Source organism: Harpia harpyja, chromosome 5 (genome assembly GCF_026419915.1).
Source record: "Harpia harpyja isolate bHarHar1 chromosome 5, bHarHar1 primary haplotype, whole genome shotgun sequence".
Classification (NCBI taxonomy): Eukaryota; Metazoa; Chordata; class Aves; order Accipitriformes; family Accipitridae; genus Harpia; species Harpia harpyja.
This window is the reverse complement of record NC_068944.1, coordinates 10,133,488-10,159,379: the sequence shown is the minus strand read 5'-3', so window position 1 is coordinate 10,159,379 and position 25,892 is coordinate 10,133,488. Positions and strand designations below refer to the sequence as shown.

The 25,892-nt window shown below is 38.7% G+C and overlaps 2 protein-coding genes across 8 annotated transcripts in view; one reads left to right on the top strand and one right to left on the bottom strand.

Moving 5' to 3' along the window:
- Positions 1-1,012, top strand: part of INVS (inversin) — a 97,944-nt gene extending 96,932 nt beyond the window's left edge. For all 6 annotated transcript variants that reach the window (XM_052788568.1, XM_052788569.1, XM_052788567.1 and 3 more), the window contains one exon: positions 84-1,012. In XM_052788568.1, the coding sequence (XP_052644528.1) occupies positions 84-199 (116 nt within the window). In that variant the 3' untranslated portion in view covers positions 200-1,012. The remainder of the gene's footprint in view (positions 1-83) is intronic.
- Positions 1,013-1,262: 250 nt separating this feature from the next.
- TEX10 (testis expressed 10) overlaps positions 1,263-25,892 on the bottom strand; it is a 60,073-nt gene continuing 35,443 nt past the window's right edge. For both annotated transcript variants that reach the window (XM_052788574.1, XM_052788573.1), the window contains 6 exons: positions 20,640-20,728; positions 19,303-19,436; positions 6,096-6,176; positions 3,906-4,087; positions 2,697-2,907; positions 1,263-1,495 (listed from right to left, as the gene is read on the bottom strand). In XM_052788574.1, coding sequence (XP_052644534.1) covers positions 1,382-1,495; positions 2,697-2,907; positions 3,906-4,087; positions 6,096-6,176; positions 19,303-19,436; positions 20,640-20,728 — 811 coding nt within the window. In that variant the 3' untranslated portion in view covers positions 1,263-1,381. The remainder of the gene's footprint in view (positions 1,496-2,696; positions 2,908-3,905; positions 4,088-6,095; positions 6,177-19,302; positions 19,437-20,639; positions 20,729-25,892) is intronic.

Below are 25,892 nucleotides of genomic sequence, written 5' to 3'. Positions count from 1 at the left end.
AAATCTAGAATCCTGTGTAGATGAAGATGAAACTTCTTTTTAACCACTACAGTTACTCATCAAACCCCTTTTTTCTTTTACAGTAAACAACCTACAGTCTGTTAATTTGCTGGAGAATGTGGGAAAATCAAAGCAATTTTCATACAACATGAGACCAACCACTGCTGCAAAATCAAAAAATACAGGACTCAAGCACTAAGCAAAACTGAATGTTTGGAATTTAAAGAGCACATTCTGGTGCAACTGTTATCTTTCATAACGTACAAGTCATCTACAACATATTAAACTTGAACACATTTTCAGTTTTGTATTATCTCAGCATTACATGCCAAGCAGACTTCTAAGGAGCTGGACTTATTTTATTTTGTGTACAAATTAGTTTTTGAATGCAACTGTTAATTTATTTAGTGACAGGATGAAATCTGAATTGCATTTGGAAACAGAAAATGAAGCGCTAAGCCCAGCATTACAATAGAGTTGCAGGGGCTCCCAAAGTTTTCCGTTGTCAAAAGTAGGAATTTTGAATGTGTTCATCAAACACACTTTCAAAGGGGAGGGCAACTGTACTGAAGATGTAACAGTTCTAGAAGACTGCTATTCTATTTCACCTCAAATTTATTAAATGTATTTCAAAATCTAAGTGGAAAGGGAAGAACAGCCTTCATGCTCTACTTCTGTACTAAAGAAACAATTGGTTCTCAGCTAACTATGGATTTGGAAGGAAAAGTAGAAACATTGACAGAAAACACTCAGTAAATAAACTGCTTTCCACAGCCTATGGAAATTTAGGGGTGTGTTTTCTGCCCTTTGAAATTATCACCAGTTTTTTCTATATTAATAACTTTATTTTTATACATGCACAAAAAGAGTTTCTACAGAAAGCAAGAAAAGATAGGACCTATTCTAGAAGAAAACTTGTTCTTATAATAGCTTTGAAGCTCCCAGCATACAGTATTTACCTTGCACAAAGTATTTAAGAACATGAACTCGGCAAAAATAAAAAACTGAAACTAGAGTAACAAAGTATATTGTTTTCTATTTTTTCTGCTAGTTGGTATTACATAATTCTATTTTTTTTTAATTAATATGATGCTTCAAAATAATAGATGATTGGAGTTAATATAAGTGTGTTTCTCTGCAAGCACTTAAAGGAAATCCAGTCTCCTTGAAGCTTAACACCCTTCACTGCAGTCACCACATGTACTAAAACAACCTCCAGGAATATCTATTTGCTTGAAAAGAAAGGCAATAGAGGTGTGCAGTTCTTTGTAAAATTTTTATTCTGTTTCACTTACAAAAAAATTGACAAGCTTTGTTCCAACATCTTCCATTCAAAACTAAATAGAAGTAAATGCTTTACAATAAATGCAGTTTGACCTCTTTAATATACCGTGTTTATAGGGCCAGGTCCCTGGGGATGAGAGGCAAGGTAGATGTTGAAACAGTAATGGAGGTCTGTTAGCCACTGCTCTTGAACTTCACCACTCTTCAGTGTCTAGAAAAAAGGTAAAACTCAATTTCACCAACAAAGCTTCACTTTGTTTTTACAGTTAATCAGGTGCGATGTTAAAGGTACAAGATGGCCTTGTTCACTTGCACACAGTGACATTATTCTTCTCATTTATTCATTTTAACATGGTATGTCTGTTAAAGCCAAAATAATAAAGTGTTACTACTTGGTAGACTAAGTCAGTGTTACATTATGAAGTGTGTGAATTACACCAGATGTGATTTCCTTACTCTTAATTATAGTGGCTTGCTTACTTTCCAATTCTGCAATTTATAGTCAATTAAAATGCAAATGAGTGTGGTTCTACTAAAGCAGGAGAGCTCAATACCCCAGTCTACAGGAGAACTGCTACCAACATAGCCCACAGTCCAGTAATTTGCTCTCCTTAGCATTCATAAGCAGTTAAAAAACACCAACAACAAACACAACCCACGTGCAGTGGAACATCACAAAAACAGGCTGAGGCATTTTCAACACCAAAGGAAACCAACCACTTCATTCTCTGTTAGAGAACTTGCACGATAATCTCTTACATCTGATTTTGCCGCCACTGAGGTTGTTTCTGGTAACAGACCTTTTAAAAGCTACTAATGGGTATGTGTGGGTAGCTTACTCAAACCTGGGGGGGTCACAAACTCTCTGCACTCAGAACTAGTAAGAGCTTTGTGCGAAGACAGTTTCAGATTTTTTTTCTGAAGAGAGAAGCAACTGTAGTAGTCTCAAAACCACTGGAACGTAGACATGTGAATAGAAGCACTGGGTTTTGCAATATTTGAAAGAGAATCTACTTTGCACTGTATATATCTGAGAGAGTTTGATTTAATAACATCTTCGTACACTTATGTACCCCTGCTCCAATAAACAGAAAAGACTAGTTTCTTATTTTGGGACAGCTCTCCCTCAGACAGGCTGTGTAGGTAATCCACTGCCGGTGCATTTTGTTAGGAAGCCACCTGTTGTCTGGGGCCGCTGGATTGTGTGCAAGCTAAATTTCAGAACTCTCTCATCTGTGCAGCCACCACAGGAACTCGGATAAGTAGCAGCCTTCTACACAGCCTGGACTTCCGAGCCAAATAAAACACAATCATAACTTGTGTTTTGCTAAGCATCTGTTCTTCGTGTTTGCAATAATTTTTAAACCTTGTATACCCTCATAATCTGTGGGAGACAACAAGAAGTTTCATACCATGATGTCCTTGATAATCTGTTGCACCAGAAATTCGTTTGTGATCATATGGCTCCTGAGCTGACCATGTTGCATTAGTAAGCGAAGCAACTGAGCAACAATGGGCAGTTCTTCCCGACAGATCCTGCTCACTTGCAGACTTTGCAGCATCAGTCTCAGTAATCGTGGCAGGAGTGCTAATGCAGAAATACATGATCCCCACAGCATATCCCTGAGAGGAAAAGAGAACAAAAATTGAAATGATCGAGGACCTGTATTTCAAGTGTGCTTCTGTGAACTAGCCTCATAGCTGTACAAAGAAACATGCCTCTGTGAATTCAATCGTGCCAACTGCCTTCACCGTAATTAGTGCCGAAGCAGAAAATTTGTACCAGAAAATGCTACACCTGAAAATACAATAAAATTATGTACAGCACTGGGAAAAATTTAAAGTCCTGCCCTGAAGCTACAAATGTTGCTGAAGCTCTTACACAGTGTAATTTCTGCTTGATGCAGCTGGGAAGAGGTTTTTGTTTCAGTCAGGCACGCCTGAATCTTTATTTAAGACTCATAAGAAATCAAACAATGGAATCAGCTTTTTGTGATATGCAAATCATTACATACAGTCAGTGAAGGAGGACTGCGGCTTTAAAAACATGTTTTACGTTTTAAGTAAGATTTGAACAACTTTCCTGTATATGGAACAGAGAAAAACCTGAAGTTTAAACTGTTTAAAGACATTTCTGTTATACAGGTAAATAAACGTATTTAAATCTGGCATCTGTAGCTTTTGGGTTTTTTTTAATCAAATGGATTTGCAGTCTATAAAATGATGCCTGAGAAGTTTTGTTAAAGCTGAAATATCAAGTCAGTTAAAAGTACAAGCTTATAAAGCCAAATCCTTTGCATGTTGCTTTTCAATGTATCTAATGAAACTAAAGGCTAAAGCTAAAGATTAAGGTATAAATATCCACCTTTCTAAACTCAGGACGGTTCTGACATCTAACTAGAATAATTTGAGATGAAAACTTCTTCAGTTATTGTTTTATATAATTCCAGCTAACTTTGCAGCTGTTTTTCTTAAATCTAAGTACTGTTTTGAACTAAGCAAAAGACCGACAGCAAAGTAAATTGGGGGGATGTGGTGGGGGTATCCTTTCATTTTACATGTCTAAATACTTGTGGATGTAAAGGCAGAGACCATTAACATGGTAACAAAAGCAACATTACCTTTTCTGTACATGTTCTGCGTCCTCTTTGTCTAAAGTTAGCAGAAAGTACAGAAGACTGTAACAACAAGAAGCTAAGAACTTGTGCAGGTTTTCACTTAGGATGCAAGCTTGATCCAAGAGCTTATTTATGGCACATAGAACAGATCCAGCTGTGCTGTCGGGTATTACAACCAATCCAACCTGTATTGAAACAAAAACCCCAAAGTTCATCACTTCATACACAATTTTTTTTGATGGTATCCATGCATGTCTACAGCTGAATGAGCCTCTTTCATATCTTGACATGTATTACTTTGTTTCTGTTCAAGTTTGACACACTACTGCATTTTTTCAAATCCCTATTTTCCTAAGAAATTGCCACCCATACCAACAGAAGTTTAAACCGGCATCTTCATTCCATCCCTTCTAAATAAACACTCATCTCAAACGTATTTAAAAAAAAAAAACAACACTGCTTTGAGCCTTGCTCTGAAAGATGGTACAGGCACAAACAGAACAGGTTGTTGGACAGAACAGGTCTTTCCTTTTAAGCATATATCATGGGACAGAGCAGCCCTTCTGTGTCTGGAAACGGCAGTGAGCAGTCACTGAGGTAGAAGGAAACTCTGATTTACTCCAGAAGGAAAAGCTGCTACTGGATCGCCATCAGGGTGAGTCTCCTTACAAATCCAACAGGCTTGACAGGAATGAGAACATTATGAGCCAAGTTAAAGCTAATGAAACATATGGTGGGCCCACAGCTGGGGTGATAACTCTTCTGTTGTTTAAATGAGAACATCATCTTGAGTAAGGACTTTATAGGCATGATAAATAATTAAAAAAAAAAAAAGTCTTTTTTGGGTAGAGGCAGTGAATTAGAAAGCAGTTTAAATTTTGAAGTGCTATTGAGTAACTATCCTAGATTTTTGTCCTGTAAAGCCATAAAAAAACCTCATGCATTGCTAATATGGCACCATTTATCTTATTAAAAAACTAATTTAAGGAGTTTTAGAGTAGGCTAATTTGCTCACCTGCAAGTACATTGTTTTAAGCTGATACAGGCAGTTGGTTCACTTAACAAGGTCAGCTGTTCTTTTAGAAATGTTTAGAAAAAGCTCAATAAAGTACAAGCTACAGAAATGTGCAATGTATTTCATTGGTATGATTACTCATGAGAGGTAAAAGATAAAGAACAATGATGGGTTCAAACTTTTAAATACTTCCAAGATAAGACACCAGGTGTATTTCAAGGCCACAGATGCTCCTGACCAACCACAAATAAGAAATCATGACAGTGAGCTAGATGGATGTCTGCATATAAAGAAGCATCCCAAAGATCAAATTAGCCAACACTGCTGATGAAACATGCCTGTCAGTCAGTCTGGAAGATGATGTGAACACAGATATTTCAATTTATACAAATCCAGTAGATAAGACTGCTCCAATAAGTTCCCATATAGGATGTTGCCTACACGGTGCCTTTCTTCCCTGTTAGGTGTCATCATCCAGTTAGAGATCTTGGGCGGCAGCCTCATCAACTATAAAAATCCACTGAACTGTTTGCTCTCAAAGGGACAGCGTAGTAGAACGCATAAGCTGATCTAAAAGTTCTGATTTAAGCCAACACCCACCCCCAAAAATCTGGACTACAGTTACAGGTAAGCCACTCCCCATGGAAGTTTTGGTCTAGTAATTTTTCCGAAGGGGTCCACACAAGGAGCTGCCGATACTCGTTAGATTGCCAAACCATCTCGACAGGAGGACAGGCAGGTCCTCCCGCTCAGCAGGCAGCATCACAGGTAACTGCAAATCCTGTCCCTTACAATTCTGTTACCCAGCTCTGTCTTCGCCATCCCCATCCTCAGCTCAGGGAGTGTTCAGGATTAGAAGACGACAGACTGTAAAACTCATCTAAAGCTGCTAGTGGCTCTTTTGAAAAGCCAACCAAACCAAACCAAGAAGCCTTTCAGAAGCTATCCTGGCTTGAAAATAAGTTGAACTATTCACAAATAAGAACAAAAAACTCCATGGAAATTTGGACACCAACAGTTATTAGATACTTTTTAAAACATCGCTAATCACGCTGAAAAAACTTTTGCAAATGCTGGATTATGCGTGAAATACACGGAATAAGTGGATCTGAGGGTTAATGAGACCGTTACAAAATTTATCACAAGGAATTTAACCTAGAAGACAAAATGGTACTTACCAGGTATTTACAGATGCCAGTCTGGAGAATGTCAAAACACTGACTTTGTGAAGGTATAGTGGACAAGCTGTGACAGATCATCTGTTTTAATAAAACAAAGTTATATTTAAGTACTCTAAATGTAACCAGCAATCATTCACTGTGTAGTCGTACTTTGTTGACAGATCTAAATACAGAGTACCTATGGGGACACATAGCAGCTTGGTCTCAAAGTATTGATTCTTTACAGTGTATGAGAGTAACATTGTCAACACAAATTATTCAGTGTTTAAAGAGATGACAGCCTACACCATTAGTTTTTTTGGTAGTGGCTTTCTTCATTTTACCTATGTGATAGAAGGCCAAAAATCCAGCTACAGCACCACACTGAGCCTTTCCTCAGAGCTGACAAATTTCAGAAAACAACTTCACAAATAACTTTATCAAGCACGAAACAGAGGAATAGCAGCAAAACAGGACAGAAAAATTATGGAACAAAGAAGAAAGTAGCAAAGATCCATTTCCAACTTATTTTCCTCTACACTGCCAAAAGTGTCATGTTCAAAGATGATACAAACTATAATACCACAAAGGGAAATCTTGTTTTATGGACTGTCAAAAACTTCCTGGTGCTTATATATCAGGCACTAGCAAACTGTATTAGCTGCCCAGAGGTATGATGGGAAGAATTTAAAAAAAAACCCCCAAACCCAAACAAACTGAAGACTCAGATCTTCATTTTTTAGTAAAAAAAACACATGGGTGAGCATGGCCAGGTTGGAAGAACCTCCCCTTCCAGGGGGAAGAAAGAGAGTTGACCAAGACCCCATGAAATGCTGTATGGCTCCTGGATAGGATAAAGAAACCAGAGCTCTAGTAGATCTGCTTAGTAAGCTGTGCTACAGTCCTTGGCAGATGGCTTTCTCTGTTCCTCTCTTCCTTTCCATCTATTCCAATAATTTGCAAACTAAAGAGCTTGGATGACCTCCCTCTGTTTATGTTCGCTGCTTATCCCACCAGAGTGTCAGCTGAAGCCTCCAGAAAGCAACGCACGCAGCGTGAGTGTGTTATTAGACCATTAGCAATCGTGATGTCCTGCTAAGGACAAGGAGGATGGAAGAACCAATATGCGAGGATTGAAATCTTCTGTCTGCCCTTAAGGGAATCAGAAAGAGAACAGCAAGATCAGACGTTTGAGGGAGGGAAGAATTTAAGTCTCCGGGTTTTACAAATATCTCAACTGAGCAAAAACCATTCCTCTAGGATACTTTGCTGACTGAAGAAAGAGTTCAAGAAAAGTTTCACAGAATGATCTGACTTGAGGGATTAAATTCTCTGATAGTGTCCCGGTTTTCAGACATAAGTTGAATCAGGGCAGGTCAAGACACCTAAACAAGAGATAATGACAAAATAGAAAACATCACCCATGTTGTGTCAAAAATAATAGTCAAAAGTATTTCCAGCTGAAGAGAGACTCCAAGGAAAGGAAAGGTTAGGAAAAGAACCATTAGCTCAAGGTCCTGTGGTATGAAAACTCAATCCTAAGTAATGTGGTTGCCAGTGGTGGTTTAATCAGAATGGCCAAGCACTGTCATATGTGGTGACAAAAAAGTGCGCTCAGCTTTTTCCAAAATTACATGCCACACATGCTTTTAGGCCTGCTTAAGCTGACCAAATTCAGGAGATCCTTAACACGTCTGCTTGACGGAACATAATACTGTGAGGCTGTCAGGACATTGCACATGTTAATCCGTATTACAGGTGTGACTTTGTAAGTATTTTGTTTGACTAGTAGGACTATTTAAAAGACAATTTTATAGATAGTCTTGCACTGAATGGCCTTATTTATACTATACGTTTATTTAATAATGAAATAATATTATTAAAACTGTGTACACCATCCTAGATATGGTAGTGCTTCTGTACACCACAATTTGAAAGTGATAAAATATTAAGTACTCTGGAATATTCCCGAGAAACACACTCAAAACATCTGCGTATTAGCAGTATCAAGGAATAAAGTCAAGCTGAGACAGAGGTTACTACTGGGGATTGTCATGGCAAGGACAAACTCTGACGCCAATCTGACCTAGTATTTTAACGAGTAGCACTTACACAAAAGGTAAGGCTACATTGATGAAATCTGTCAGCTGACAGCTCAAAGTTAAGAAACGCTGCCAAGACAGGAGGATTGGACTAACCTATAGAAAAGATCGCATGGGTTTGATGAATGACAGATAGCGAAAAAATTCAGTGAAACAGAAGTGGTGGGTCATGTGCTTGGAGACTAATACAAATTTCTGCACGCAGCTAGGAGTTTTAACAGTTGGAAATGAGGAGAAAATTCTTTGCTTAACAACTGACCATGACGTGGTTGTGATAGAACCATGAAACAGGCAAATGTCACTTTAGGACGGAAAAATAATCACAATAGAATTGATCAGACAGAATACCGATCGTCTGTTCAATACTACTCCGTAAGATCCTACTTAACGCTATTTCTGACATACTGTGCAAAATAGGAGTCACTCATTTTCAAGAAAGGTAAATTCAAACTGAACGGGCATAGAAAAATTGCACAAAGAATAGAGATCCTGTCTTACAGGTGTCAATGCAAAGAACTTAACCTGCCTCAGCTGGCAAAACTATACCCAAGAAGGGATATTATTGTCACTTACAAATACAACAAAGAGGTGAAAACCTCTGCAGGAAAAGAAATATAACCAAACAGCAACAAAAAATAACGATGATCATAGCTGGCTGGGAATGGAGATGAGATGGAAATTAGGAAGGATCATTATGAAAGGGGAAATGCAGGAGACATTCGTTGCTCCTAAATGCTCAGGAAGTTTACAAACAGGGTATGCCATATGCTTGTGAGCACCTGACACTAGACACAGTATGCTGGAGAGGTGCCTTTTAATTCCATACATACCCACAAGAGGTCAACAAATTAAAGACCCTGAAGGCAAATCCACCAGACCCAGCCAGCAAACTAAGGTTTCATTATTCATAAAACCATTATTAGTATTTCACCCTTAGGACTACGTCCCTAGAATAGGCCTACCAGTCCACTGAGGCTCCCCCTGAGATGACAAGTTGTAGGAGCATTTCGTACAGGTACAATTCACCGACACTCAGACTCTTCCAGAACTGGCAAGGAAAACGGGCATCATACCACTGAAGAGCAGCATACTTGCTTAGAAGGGTTGTGGTAAAGCGCATCGGCAAGTTAGTTTTTCAACCTTTTAGATCCTTCTGACCCTCAAAATAGCACAACCATTCCCTACATCCAGTTCTATTTTCCTGTGATTAAGTGGGAGTGGCAATCCTTTTCACTTCCATAAATTAAATCCTGCTTGAAATGGCTTTCATAACAAATGCCTGTTATAAAAAGTGAAACTGAAACGTTATTAGACATGGAAATGAAAAGCAAAGAAAACTTAATTATCACATGAAAATTAGTATTTTTCCTGACAATTTACTTGCCTTAGGCAAGGGTTTGCATGATGTTTAATTTCCATAATAAAATGTCACAGCTGATTCATTATTTTACATTTGATTAGCATTTATCACATTTTTGGCGCATTCATAGATTGGTTTTGGACAAAAGCCAGAGCAGTTTTGTTTCAGAGTATTACCGAAGTAAATGGACAGAGAACGAGCGTTTCTGATCGTAGCGGGGGTTTACATCTTTTTGAGACAAGTATTTATAACAGGTTTGGTTTAGGCTTAGAGGCTTTGGGGTTTTTGTGGTTTGGGTTTTTTTTTTCTTTTTAATTTTGTTTGAACGTCCACTTGAATAAATTCAAGCCAAAAAAAAGCATCCTCTTAAATAGGGGCATTATCTGTTAGCATTATGCAGCAAGTACTACAGGCTCCATAATCTACTGGCAGTTTTTCAAAGCAAACCTTATTGATCAGACAAGCCCAACTACCCATCATACCCATGAGCAACGCAACTCCAACAGCAGGTTCCCTACTAATGCTTCAGGAAATTGTTACTACATAGGCCTCCTTGCCTGCCATACTGAACACATACTCCAACAGTAGCCAGCTAAAATGGTCAGGGGGGAAAGGCTGGGAAAGCAGCCCAGGAGCACTTGCTGGGCTTTTTGGAAATCCTGACACCATGGAGTATTTTACTCTAGTCTTCAACTGGATGAGTTAAAAGCGTTTTTGCTGCTGACAGCCAACCTAACTCACTCTTAATCCAATCTGAAATGGGCTTTTCATAGCTCTAATGTGCACAGAAATCCATCAGTTTAATATTGCTTATCTGCAAGATGCTCTCAACTCCAAAAGGCAGAGCTGGGATGACCTGAGGAAGCCCAGTCTCAATCTCAGCCCTCACACCAACAGGAACACGCACAAATGATGAACTGAGAGTAATGTTTTGTTCATTCTTTAACTGTTCCCACTCCCTAAATCACTCAATGCTTCCCATAACGTGATAGAATCCCGACTCAAAAAGCCTCAAGGGAAACATTTTATTAGTAACTCTCCAGAGAAAATCTGCATATTATTTCAAGTTTAATTGTGCTGCAAAGTACTCTTTTTCAAAGAAAAATACCCACCTTCCTCTGAAAACACACAGAAGTGTGAGCACAGAGGAGAACCAAGCAAGCAGGAAAGATAATGGATCAAGTACTTTAGCAAGCCACTCTGTGGAGTCAGACCACAGACACTTCAGACTCCAAGAAAAGTGATTTTATTAAAAAAAAAAAAGTTGGCACACACCAGACACTATATCCTAATAAGAACTTTAAAATATATTTTTCAATTCACATCGACATCCACCTCAAACATGGGTAACTAAAACGTAACAGGCTGTTCTGCAGTCAATTCCCAAGCCCTTGTGAAATGACTGTTTCAAGCGGGACTCTATCCACTATAACATGTTACTCCAGAGCGTAGAAAACGAGAAGTTTTCAGGTGATGGGGCAGGCAATGAAGCTTGTCGTCTGAAGCTTGGCCAGCTTCCCCCGAAGCACCCTAGCTTATCAGACAGTGTACTCCCTTGACAGGTGCTGCTTCTCTTTCTGAAGTAAATTGATTTGACAGGGCAATATTAACAGTGCCCTGAGTTGTTGAGAAAGCTGCGTACAACAAGAGATCTTTGTTCATCTGCCTTGGCTAAGCTCACAGGGGCGGATGTGAAAGGTATTCCTGATTCAGTGACTCCAGAAAAAAAGAAAAAAAAAAACCCACCAAAAAAATCCACACAAAACCCCCACACAATCACAACAAAACAAAACCTCGGTTAAAAAAAGAAAAAGCCCAAAAGAGGGAACAGAGTCTGCAGGAAGACATTACATAGGTGCGTAACTGGGGGAAAAAAACCACTATGGGGCTAATTTTACATTCAGGGTAGCAAAACAGGAATACAGAAACTTGTTTAAGAATTATAAATGCTTAAGAACATGTATTGTGTCCCGCATCTTGATAGACTACATCTTTCCAAAGACTTAGAAGGATTATGAAACACAGTTAATGTCCAATTGCTGGCTCAGAAACAGGATAAGTGCAGCATACAAACTCATCTTGCATCTGTTGAACTGTGGTGATTGCCTGTCTGCAGGCTCCTTGGCTGTGGCACGCAGTCTGATGTTAAACCTATATTAAGAGTCAACTAAACCAAGTGAAGTTATCTTTATTTGCCACTGGACACAAATACATGAGTGGCAATCACCACCGCTCACCTCCTGTGCAACAATTTGATCACATGTTTAAATCTGGGTACCAGCAAGATTTGGTGCCAGGAGGCAGAGAACTATCGGCTAGAAACAATCCTACTGTCCCACTAAGCGACAGGCATTTCTGAAAATATTTTCTTTTGTCAGCAAAACCAGGTTTTATACTCAACAGCTCATGTACTATCCAGGAATAGATGAAGCTGTACCTGAAAATGGCACAGGTCTGGTTCTCTTCTCAGAGCCACCTTACTAACAAAATTCAAAGAAAGGACACCACAAAATAGCTTTGCTACCCAAGAAGCTTTTGTTTCATCCTCTTGCAGCCATAATAAGCCCTTCTTTCACAGCTCTGCAGCTTCCTCACACCTACAAAATGTCACCATGGCCAATTCCTGCTCCTCACAGATGCCTCCTTGTCAAACCACCACGTGCAGGACAGTCAAAGGCATACCTGATGTACAAGTCTCCAAATTCACCTGCCTGCCCCTTCCCCAAACAAAAGGACTGGAAAACACAGAAAACCGTACACTTAGGAAGCTAGCTCTCGTCCCACAAAGTCTGTCTTTTTGAGCAAATTTAGTTTAGGTATCACAAGCCAGGATGTGAATATATAGCACAACGCACAGTAACTGTGCAGATGTTAATTCACATCGGTTACACCCAGTAACATGTGAGCTCCCAGCTATAAGGCATCGCAAGATACGCTGGAAGTATATGATGCAGGTACAATGGAGCACTGGCCTGAATATCAGGTTAGGTTTTTGGGGAGTTTGTGTTTTGGTGTTTGGGTTTTATTGGGTTTTTTTGGTGGGTTTTGGGGGTTTTGTTTTGGTTTTTACGTCTTAAGAAAATTATGGAAGATACCTTTGAAAAAGAGCTTTATTCATTTTAGGAGGCATTACATTTATTTATATAATTTCTCTTGTTTCTTTGAAATCTGCATTACTTTTCAAGAAAAACAACATTATTTTCATTTCTAAACGTTAAACTTGGATAAAATGTGGTTTTACAAAACACTAATGGACTTATACAGAATATTTTATCCTCCCTAAAGAGGGTAAAAATTGCAGCATATTTCTAGTTCAGAAAGGATACTATTTACCCTCTGCTGCTGCTTCTCCCCAGTGTAACTCTAACCTGGAAATCTCAGTAAAGACAACAAGTTGAAATCTTAACAGGAACTTCAACTCAAAATCTGCATTTTAAAAATCTAGTGGTTTTTTGAAGTGTTAATCTCTGCTTGAAGTTAAGCTACAGTGCTGCACCACCACCTTTTACTTCAAGACAAACATCCTTGCAGGACGTTTAATTTACATGCATTGACTTACTACCTTTATTGATTTGTCAGAATTTTTCATAGCATATCAGTGCAGATACAGCCTTCCCAACTCTATTTCACTTATAAGACTTCACCATTTTTGACACACATTAGTATATTACATTACGTGCATCCCAAGGTTTTTTAATTCAAGACTGCTTTTAAAAGCAGCTGACCTTCCCTAGTGTCTGCTCTTATGTTTTAAACGTTTTGTTATTTTATTTCTTCAAGTCAGCTATGTGCTCAATATAACTCTAGAATCTCGACTTCAAGCAGAACCTTCAAATTATCATTTGCCTTCCCCTGCCAAAATGGTCAAGTGTCACAAACATCAAATATTACAACAGAAATTATCATGTATACACGGTTACCTTGTTAAACTGCTCATTTCTGTTGGCGCTATTTCATTCGATACTGGCAGAGCAATTCAATTACAGGGGAGTGAACAATATTACCGACAAACACTATAGGCACAGTTAAAATGAGCAAAGACTGAAGCCTCTTCCCTAAGGCTGCAACCATTTATTCTGGAGCCCCACCTATTTCAGCTACAGGGATATGATTTTAAATAATTGGCTTTAATAAGGCAGAAGTCATTTTAAGTAGAAGTTGCTCCAGAAAAGGAACCAAGATTTCCACATTTAACATATCTTTTAGACAAAATAGGAAGATTAACCTTTACAGCTACACAAAACAGCATTTAAAGGAATACTTTTTTGCTCCTGAAGTGAAAAATCACCATTACCTAAAAGCTTCCACAAAAAAATCTGGCTTCAGATTTCCAGTATACCAATTGCCACTCTCTAGACAAAAAAAAAAGTTACAAACAGTATCCACCTCAAAGCAGTTTTTGTTATAAACCACTTAAAAGCATTAATTCCTATGAGAAGTGCATTTGTTTGGCTTTTTCACCAATTATAGTTAGCCATGTGCTACCAAGCGCACTGCTTATATTAACACTCCAAATGTCCAAACTGCCATTTGAAAGTGCCTCAAGTTATTCTTTTCCTTTACACAACTTGCTCTTTCTCCAGAGGCATACCTTTTCTTCTCTCGCATCTCTGGCATGCGTACATTATACATTAAACTCCCTCTTACAGTTCATTACCATTAGAAATAAACACCACTCACTGCACAGTACAGCTAGCTAGCGACAGAAAGCTGGGACTGCCTTCCTCGGGATTTGAAAACAAAGTCGAGCAGCGAGCAATAAAGCCGACAAGCCACGGCCTCCTACAGATTCAGGCCTGGGACCCTTCATCCCTTGCCCTTCCATTTTTTCAGCACCGTAACCCCCCCTGCTCCTGCCTGACAACCCCGACACCCCCAGGGCTGAGCCTGGTCCGGAGTGATGCACGTGCAGGCTGCCCAGCTGGCTGCTGCCAAGCAGGATGCAGAAAACGAGTTATAAACTGCCTTGTGCTAAGCTAGAGGGTTTTTTCTCTTCCACCTGCTTATTTTCACAAAACTCATGGGCAACTAGTATTTGCAACTTTACTCTTTTAGCAGAGCGCCAAAAACTAGCCAATGGTTTAGACAAAACTAGTTGTTGGAGAGAAGAAAGAGGAAGATGGATGGACTAGTAATAATAAGAATCTGATCACTAGTCTCATTTATTCATAGGAAACCAGACTGTCAAATCCTAATTCCATCAGTTCCTTATTTATTTCCATCTGCAATAAAGTATTTTTCCGTTATGAGGAAACCCTGAATTACAACTACACAATGAGAACTCCTTTAAATGAACAATTCTAAACATGAAGTAGAGGCCTGAATGCTGCCTGCTCCGCAGCCAACAGAGGGCTGTTCTTATTTACTAGGTATTTAAAATTACTACAAATATTTTGCTTAACATTACAGCATCACCATAAACTTCCTTATCCAGAAAGGGAAAGCATGAAAGATTCAGCATTCAGAAGCTGTACTGCTCCGCTCACTTCCACCAAAAGCATGACTAATTCGAGCTGGGGTTTATTATTTCCTGTAGCACTTCTTTATTTAAATAAAATAATTTAGTCACAGCTAAAAATATTTTGATTCTGAAATTGTGTCACACCTTGAACTATGTCCACTTGGAAGAAAGCGGTCTCCAAACCTCCCTCCCTCAAACTCAATGCACATAGATCCATCATTATCACACTGCCTTTCAGGACATCCTACAAGAGCCTCATGATTTGCTAGCAGTTTTCTTCTTCCCAGAGGCTGTAGCTCTGGGTTTTGGAGGGGTTTGTTCCTGTTTGGTTTATTTCCTTTTGAGAAGAGACTAGCTTGTTCAATACCAGGTGGAATCTACTTGCTCTACAAAAAGTACTCCTGGCAAATCTTGAATGGAAAGGTTTTTCCCAAGCCAGGATTCCCCCCCCCTTTTTTTTTTTTTTTATAAAAATGGTCCAGCCTCCAAATCCCAAAGTTTTTAAGGACTATAGTCCCCAGAATGTTTTCTTTACAAATTGAACATAAAACAGAATATGGGTCAACATGTTTGAGGTTGGAGAATGGTACTCAACAACAAAAACTCCTAAAACTTAATGAACATAGCACTGTATTAGATATTTAAACACAGAGAAAAGAGTCATCTAAAAGCTTAACATCTGATATTTTTTTTTTACGTGGTAACTTCAGCATATTTTTGTTTATATATCACTTCCCATATCTACAATTGCATCTGAAATCAAAACCAGCCAAGTGAAAAATGAATGGAATCCTGTGATTCATAAAAGGAAGTGGTTGCCTTAATACTGATCTCTTCTCTTTGTAAAAACAAAGACATTTGGAACACAGTGTATCCCAGAGACCATTATTACCAGATCAGATGCAAGAAGAAAGAATATCTTAATTTTTCTCTAGTAGGAAAGGAAGCTACTGAAGAAGTGCCCCTACTTTTCTGTCCACAAATTCCATGGAAACAAAAAATAGCAATTCTCAGGGGAACACCCCAAACAGCATTGCAATACCACCAGTCCTTCTGGCAAGCATTTAACGGGAACAGTTTGGCTTCCAAGATCACATGTAAGTGTAACAACCTACCAAATAAAAAATAAAATCTCCCCATACTGGGAATCTCATTATGCTCAAAAAAAAAAAAAAGATAATGAAGAGATTTGTGGATGGTGAAACAAAAGTTCTGTTTTTTCAAGAGGAGATGTTTTCAAAGAAATCACAGAATCATTGAAGTTGGAAGGGACACCCTCAAATTCCTCTAGTCCAACACTCCTGCTCAAGCGATGTCAGCTAGAGCAGGTCACTCAGCACTGTGTCCATCCTGGTTCTGAGTACTACCCATAGATAGGAACCATAACATCTCCAGGCTACTTTTTCCAGTGTTTGACCACCCTCACGGTGAAAAAAGGTCTCTTGTGTTTAGATAGAACTTCATGTGTTTTAATTTGTGCCCTCTTGTCCTGTCACAGATCACTACGGAGAAGAGTCTAGCTCCAACCTCTTCGTTCCCTCCCATCAGGTATCTACGCACATTGATAAGATTCCCCCCAAGCCTTCTCTCGTCCAGGCTGAACAGTCCCAGCTCTCTCCGCATCATTTCATATGAAAGATGCTCCAGTACATCCACATCTCTCTTGTACTAGGGAGCCCAAAACTGGACACAGTACTTCAGATGTGACCTCACCAGTGCTGTGTAGAGAAGGAGGATCACCTCTGTCGACCTGCTGGCAACACTCCTCCTCATGCAGCCCAGAACCCTGTTGGGCTTTTTTCCCCCCACGAGCATGCATTGCTCGCTCGTGGTCAGCTTGTTGTCCACCAGAACCTCAAGGTCCTTCTCTGCAGAGCTGGTCAGCCTCCAGCATTTACTGGTGCCTGAGGCTATTCCTCCCCAGGTGCAGGATTCTGCATTTTCTTTTACTGAACTTCATGAGGTTCCTCTCTGCCCAGTTCTCCAGCCACATCCCTCTGACATCAGCACAACCATCTGACCTATCACCCAATCCTCCCAGTTTTGTACCATTTGCAAGCTTGCTGAGGTTGCACTTGGTCTTATTGTCCAGGTCATTAACGAAGGTTAGAAAGTACTGGCCCCAGTACTGGTCCCTGGGGTACACCACTAGTGACTTGCCTCCAACAGGACTTTGCACCACCGATCACAACCCTCTGGCCTGGCTGTTCAGGCAGTTTTCAATCCACCTCTCTGCCTCTTTACCTAAGCCATTCTTTGTCAGTACGTCCACAAGGATGTTATGGGATACAGCACCAAAACCCTCATTCAAGTCAAGATAAATTGCTCTCCCTTCACCCACCAAGTGAGTCACCTTGTTGCAGAAGGCTAACAGGTTGGTTGAGCACAATTTGCCCTTCATAAATCCTTGCTGACTATTCCCAATCACATCCTAGGTGTATCTGATATAACCCAGCTCACTAGAAACTTTCTCTCCACAATCATGAACATGCTTATGAGGAAAAGCCTCCAATCTCCTTCTCAAGCTCAGAGTCGTAAGCGGCAGTCCAGGACTCCCTTCTTGTAAGAGTCTACAAAATGAAGTGGGTCTAGAAGGTCTCGTTGCTCTTCACACATATTTTTGATGCATGGGATTTTATTCCTATTCTCACTTTCATAACTTAATCTCCAGAAAAGACTTCAGGCTGACATAACTGCAGAAGTAATGCAATGCTCCATGGGATGTTTAAATCCTCTTTCATTACTAACCAAGGATATCCAGCTCTTTGCTTCATGACTGCCATCCACTTCTGAGAACCTGAGAGAGCACCTTGTATCTTTCCCAAGAAAAGGTACTTCAACAAAAGCAAGTCGCAAATTTCTGAAAATACTGACTCTCCCCGATGGCACCAAAACACTGAAAAGATTGTGGCAGAAGTAAATCAAACTTGTAACCAGGAACCAAAGGCACAAACAAGCTATCTACAATCAAACTACTTCACTGTCCCTAAGTGAAAATAACCCTATTGTGTCGTATCTCAACCAACTTTGCTAGATTTGTGGGAAAGAAGCAAAAAGAGGACGGAGAAGACACAAGAAGTGGCATTTTCAGAAACAGGTAAACTATACATAAATCCTTCAGATGCTGTATGGGATTATGCTAACTCTTTGAGAAACAAGTAATCCCTCTGGTGCATTCACAGAGGAACAATTCTGTACAGGACAGGGAGAGAAAGCATTCTAGTTTTTCAATACTGGAGAAAGGCATTTTGGTGAGAAAACACTTCCTTACTGCCCAGAAGAGACAAAGCGAAACAAATTAGAAAGTTTAGCTGCTCCAGAGGCCAACTGACTGAAGGCAGGACATCTAAAGACGTGCGTCAGTCACGGTACCAAACAACAACTTTGCTTAAAATACTTTTCAATACATAATAGCACATATTCAGTATATGCCTCGGACTATCATTAGTTTCAGCAGATTACCATTTAAACTTTATGAATTAGAAGAGAAAAATCACTATACTGCTTTCTTGAACCAAAAAGACTGCCACAAAACCTCAGAATAAATCATACAACTAAAAACTTCTGTTACACTCTTCTTCCTGTATTCATGACAGAGATTTCATAAATACTGTCAAATTGGCATGTCATTAAAACATGATTTCACACCTTAAAGTGGTTTCTGGTGAGCTAAGCAATAAAAAGAGTTGAGCCAGAATGAAGACTAATGCACCTGTTCCAAATAAAATCTGGTGGCTCAGATCCCTTTAGAACCAACAATAAAATTAAGCTTTCAGCTCTTATGATCTTACAAGGAGGAACTGAATTCACAGCGAAGTTTCTAATCCCAGTAAATTTTGATTAAATAAGTATCAGAAGTTATTCTAAATGATCACCAGTGCCAACTTAATATTACTTCCAAGTTAAAATCTCATCTAATGTAAGTGCTTTTTAATTAACAGTGGAATTTACTCTCAAACTCTTTATAATCAGTATTTTTACAATTAATTTAGTTTTGAAAGCCAAAACAGATTGCTGGCCTTAATCTTATTAGTGTTTAAGAATTTTCCACCAAGGCTTCTCGACCCATTTTTTCCATAAGTATTGTTTTGCACACTACATGTCTGAACATTCACCTTTTAAAGCAGCTTCCTTCAAAATACTATCTGATGGCTGTAGAAAAAACGTTGGCTGTTTGACAGCTATTATATTTTTCATTCTTTTTTCAACTCAACTCACAACAGATTTAGGCATCTGTGGAAAAGGGATGGAGAGCACTCTGAGTTTGTATGCTGTCATTTAGAATTAGTGTTGATGTATTACCTCTGTCACAGCCCAGTGGTGTAAAAACTGGTCCAGATCAGTTAGGTAAAGACGGACAGGTGAAAGCTGTGTCTGGCTAATGTGTGGTTTTCCTCTAATGCCCTGGAGACTAGTCAGCTCCTCTCTTGAAAACCCTAGAGAAAAAGAAGCAGTACAACAGTATCACAAAACAAGCCAAGCACTGTTCTACTTCAACAGCATCACTGACAAAAACTGCCTTTTATATTATGTCTGTGTAACATTTCTCTGTTGAAAGCTCTTGCTTGGTATTTTAAAATAAGTATATCAAAATCCAAATTCTGACTTCTGGAAGAAAACAAATATATTTGAAAAATCAATGGCTTACCCATTTAAACTATAACATGGTATAAAAAAAAAAAAAACCTCTAAGAGGCCAGTGTTATGCTGCTATTTTCAATGTAGGTATCTTTAAAAAGTAATAAGCCAATCACATATAATGCAAGACAGTTCACCATGTGTTCACAGTAACTCAGTAACCTAACATAACCTCAGGGTTAAAAAAAAAAAAAAAAAAAATCTGGCTAATTACTTCTAGCCAGGTAGCAGATGTTTTAGTAAAACAGGACTGCTGCTCCAAAACAGTCACTTTGGTTTTTGCTTTCATTTTCTCAGCTATCAGTACAGTGCTCTCTTCACTGTTTTAGGAAAAAAGGTAATTTTTGAAACCAAAGTAGTTGAACATTATGAATGACTGAGGTGATGAAGAAAAGACACTTTCTTTTTACCACAGGACAAGTTACTGGAAGATATTTCTCAGTAATATTATGCCATTTTAACCACTGTAATTTCCCAAAGTTGCATCACCACAGAATACAACTATTTTTATATCTGAGTAAGAATATAGTAGCAGAAGTAATTCTGCTCACATGCTGACCTTGGGCAGCTCACTTCAACATACTTTGATTACTTTATTCTGATGGAATGTTTTTAATAGCGTAAGCAGTCCACCAGAAATCCCAGAGGCACTCATTTATATTGTTACGAGCCAATAAAAGGCATTTACTTAAATCTAGAAAAAAAATTCTTGTTCACATCATATGCTGAATTTAGGTTTTCCTCATACTTTCCAAAGGAAGTTGCTAGAATGAAGAGAAAGTATGCCACTTGGGCTAAATATCTGCAAAGTGTAAAAATAGGGTGTCAAAAATCAGATCAAGAGAAAAAAGGGTATATCTCATATTAAAAATATGTAACAAGATTAGAATTACTTTCAGGAGGTACTTAGTACACCATTTATTCTCAATTAAATCCAGTAATTGACTATCAAAACAAATTTCATTTTGTTAATTCTGAATTATGACATTCACATGGATTACCTATAAGGGTTGAAAACAAGAAGCTGAAATAGTCCACATCATTCACAGAATTATCCTGCACTTGGCACTTCCAGCCTGCAAAGGATGATCTGCACAAAACCAACAGCAGATAGTTTATTAAAAGCCATATAATTAAGAATTCACAACCTACCTGCACAATACAATCAATTAGCATGACTAAATTGTTAATTTTAGCATTCCTGTTTCTAACCGCTGTTGTTAGAATCGCATTTTAAATAGCTTCAAAAACAGAACTTGCTCTTTTTGAGACAAGTAATATTGAACTTTGTACCCCTACACGGGCTTAGGTTGTTAAGTTGATTGAATTACTGAGATAGCAACTTTTCATCAATACCGGTATAACCTTTAATACAGTGACGACAGCCAACACACAGTAAATTAAATTAATTTCCCTTATTTGGTAAAAGTTACTATATCACAAAGCTGGGCTGTATTTTTCATTATATCCACTACTTTTAATACAGCTTTTTACATGAACAATAGATCCCATTTAAAAGCAGTCTCAGCATCTATTTTAGAGTAGCTAAAGCTATTAAACACAGACCTAAATTAAAAACTTGCTTTGAGATTTAGAACACAAAAAGGAGCAATATGCAAAGACAGGAGCAAACCCATTATCAAAGCTGCCTGACACTTCCCTTTTTAGGGGCAATCTGTAAGAAGTAGAGCACCAGCCTACTTTTGTTTCTCAAATTAGAAGCCATACATGCTTGTGGAAACTCGCAGCAAGCAAACACCGCTGACCACCTAACGGTAGTGTCTTGCCCACGTATCAGTGCAGAACCAGGAGACAGCCACGAGCTGGGAACAAGTACATCTCACACATGCTTTCTTAAAAAGGCTGCAGCTCAGACCTACACCACATTATGCAAAATGCATATTATTCAAATTTACTTGTATGCTGCTCTTGGCACTTGCACTGCAGACTATGGATCTTTGCTGTAAGAGATTGCTGCTTTCTGCTCTTACAATCTTGCAAAATTTCAGAGCTTTCAAATGCAATTTTCCAAGCCAACTATCTGCCTCGGATTACTTTTTTCCTAATTTCTCTCTGCTAACAGCCAAAATGGCTTAGCTCATGGGTAACAAAATTCTGGAAAGCTTGTTTTTCAGAAATTTTTTACAGCTCCATGTTTTGGGAGCAAAAATATCAAATTTGGAATACCTTTGTGCCAGGCATATACATTTTGCCACCCCATGAAAATCCATCCACAGTATCTCAGCATCACAAAAATGACAGCTAGAATATGCACGTGTCTGGAGCTACTCAAAAAGAAAGAAAGAAAAAAAAAAAGGAATTGCAGAATTTCTTTAAACTAAAGAAAAAATTCAGGATTTAATCAGGCTACCATGTAGGATAATTAATTCGGGGGGGGGATAAAAAAGCAAATCACAGCTAGGTGAGAGAGAACAAACAAAGGCTTTATTAAATAAAGCTCCCACTTCACACTGTATCCTTAATGGACCCTTATTTCCAGGCATATTTCAGGCAACCTAGTGACTTTGTGGTGCTGGCAGCTTTTGGTCCTCCTCTGAGGCCTGGCTCGCTGCTTCCTTTCTTAACCTGTAGTCTCTCAGTCTCTCTCCATTCATAAGGCTGCCACTTGGATGCCAACACCGAGTTCTCCAAAGACAAACCCCTCGGCCACGGCCAGTAGTCTCTTCCCAGGAGAAGGGAGAATTTCTTCCCTCCTTCCGAGGAGGTCCCAGTCCGACTCATTACAGCATCAAAGAGATTTCACACATACTCAACTAAATCAGCAAGAGGTCTTGCAACCTATTTCCCCAGAGATTCTACGTAAGGTGAATATTCACACAAGAATTAGATCCATATACCAGAAGACAGCCCATATCCTGTTCATTGTGGGGGAAGAAGCTGCCTGAATCTAATGCAGAGGGACCATGAGTCAGACTTAAGGTCACTCATTATACCAAAATAAGCATTGGGGAGCATGAAGAGAGATTCAGGAGAATTTAGGACTTACTGGACACAGAAATTCAAACTGTGATGCAATCTCTGAGCAAAATGGTGGGAATGCAAGAGGCTGGAAGAGATACATCAGATGATAAGCTGCAAATGGAATTGGGGAAATGTGAAAATAAAAAAAATCTTGGGTAGGAAGACAGAAAACATGGAAAGAACTTGTGATAAGCCCGAATTCAGCGAGGAGGGACTTACGTGACAAAGCTAGTCAGAATCTGGTTTAAAATAATAAAATATGAAAATATTTTTCCATGCAACAGTTAGCAGATGTGTCAAATTCCTCATAATAGGACCAGTGGATGCAAGAATTTTACATGAACTCCAGAAAAGACTGAACAAAAACTCAGATTCACTGCAGGCTAGCAAACACATCAACTGCAATAGGTTCAGGTGATCCCTGGACATGAAAAAGGATTCTGAAGCTTCTTGCTAAGTGTCTGGAAATTTTTCAAACGCTTCAGCAGTTCTGTTTTTCTACCCACATCTGACTAACTGCACACTCGCTAAACAGGATGAGCATTTTAAGCATCATAACAGCATGCCAAGCTAAGTGCCACTGATGTAGACCTAAGAGGAAGCAGAGAGAACCATTGCTGTTCTGCCCTGGGAACATGGAGGCAGGGTAAGACACAAACCCTTGATAGAGCTATTAAATGGTTAAGACTCATCCACAAGAAGAGCTGGTGAGACAATCACACACACAAAACCAAGATCCCCAAATTCAGTTGCAGTCTACTTTTTTTTAAAAAGTGAAAGCTATTACATACATGAAAGAAGCCTCAATGTTAAAAGACCGTTAATGTTACAAATAATCTAGCATTCAATTTAGAAAGTGACGAGAAAGTTGCTTATAGTCTTCAGCTTGTCATCTTTGTACATATGCCTTAGAGTATGATAATATTATGTGTCATGTTTTCTCTAAAAAAAAAAATCTATGCCTCATTCAAATCATGGATGAATGGATCGGTCAGGATTATGCAATGAAAGATAACACAGCCTGACCTGTTCCTGCTTTATTTATTGCAACATCTATAATGTGCACAGTGTATGAGGCATGAGATGGTTAAAAAAGGAAGAAGAAAGGATTAGCTCACAAATACAGGTAAACAAATAGGTTTTAGGCATTATACTGGATCACCCTCCTGTCTGTATCACAGAGGTTCTATGTGATGCTAGACAAACACTTTTTAAAATTGGAGGACAAGAAGTCAGTGGTAACACATTTCTCCAAGAATCATCAGATGAAGTATTAATTTACTTTCAGAATAGAAAAAATCCCTACATTATTCATAGCGGAGGCTTCTCTCATCCCTTCTTTTTGCTAGTTATCGCTAGCCCTGCAACAGTTCAACAGTGAGTAAAGGACTAAAAGGGCAGTAACAGCTGTGGAGCGACATAGCTTCATGTATCTTAAAGAGCAGCACATAGACCCATCTGATCGCTACTGCTCCATTTGCACTTACAGTGAAATTGAAGTCAATCCTTTGGTTTCAAGATAGGAAATGCTAAATATTCTGTAAAATCAGTGCCCAAATGTTTCATGCTGAATTCCTAAAGTGAGCAGGTACTTCTATGTACTTCTGTCTACACCTTTTCCTTGCCTCAGTTCCTCATCTGTAGGTTGGGAAAAATACCACCTCCTCATCTCCTACAGCTGTGAAAATACTTCAGCACAACACAAAATTCCATGGGCAGGGGGAATCACTTTGTTTTCCAAGTGGGACATCCTACAACAGACAAAACATGGAGTCTTCTACTGAAATAACAGGGACAAAGTGTAACATTATGTGAACGCTCCTCCAGTGAGCATGATGCACTCAATACAGAACGTAGAATGGAAAAATAACATGACATCATGTAATCAAAGACTAGATAAGGATCTCACAGATATAGCATAAGAAATTAAGACAAAGACCTTGTCTGAAATGTCCTTCTAATATAACAAATACAAGCAGAACACCATTACAGCATAGAACAAGTTTGTTTAAATACAAGTCTAACCAGCTGTCAATGCCTCAATTACCTTAGAACCCAAATGTCTAACATAGTTAAAGCTGCTCAATTTTGAGGTTTGCATTAAAGGAGTAAGATAAAAAACACAGAACAAGAGAAATTTAACTCTAGAACCAATGTTGATGCACTACAAATACACGTACACTTTTAAACTATGTTTTCAAGATGCTTATAAATTACATGCTAGACATTTAAAACTAAAAAAATAAAATCTGATTTATAGGTGGAAGAGAGATAATAAGCATATTATAACCTCCCTTTTTTGAATAAATTTTTACTCACAACGGGAACCTGTTATCAAATTGCATATGAGTGAGACCTCTCCAGTCAGCTAGTCCAAACCCACATTAACTATGATAAATTACATGTTGTAATTTCCATAACGTTACCTGCTCTCCATAAGAATCTCCCTACTGAGGTTTAGAATTGTACCTTTAGGTAACTTGCTCTGTATGCCAAATGGTATTAAAAAAAGCTGAATCTAATTAACATAAAAAATCACTGCTTCTCTTGCCTTTAGCATAGCAAATATTTCTCAGTCACAGCAATTGTACAATGCATTCCTTTTATCACTTGCTGCTTTTGTTCCCACTGTTATTTTCAGGTTGAGCTATATCACACAGTTGCAAAATAACACAACTGTAGTTTGTGCACGAGTGGTTATTTCTCAACTACAGACTATTATCTTTGTGCTTCCTGATCTAAACTAGCTACCAAGTGATTTCTGGTTCAGGTTTAAGGTGTTGGTTTTGACTTACATAGTCATAAGGAGTCTTTGGGTAATTTAGAGGTCTCTGGTAGAAGAACTCTGATGAACCTTGCTGCAGTCATTTTAGAAATTATCCTTCCACTTGTCCTCCTGTAAAACACACTGCTCAAACTCCAACTCAGACAGCAAGTTTTGCTTAGAATTTGGGTTAGGGTTTTTTTTGTTGTTGAGCAATAAAATTTAAAAAAAGTATAATGAATCTCAAAAACCCGAGTTCAGTTTTCAAGTATTTTTAAAGTAAAACAAGAAAAAGCGAATGCAAGATCCACAGCTCTTCTGAGGCATTGATACTATCACCCTTTTGTGCATAAATGTGAGGGTTACAGAACTCAAGAAGTGCAAGACCAAGGGTCTGGGTTTTCCATTCAAGGAAACGGAAATTCAATTCTTTCACCTTCCATGAAAGTGCTTCCACTGCCTAATAGAGAATATTCCAGTACAGGGTGCTCCTGAAGCTTTGCAGAGT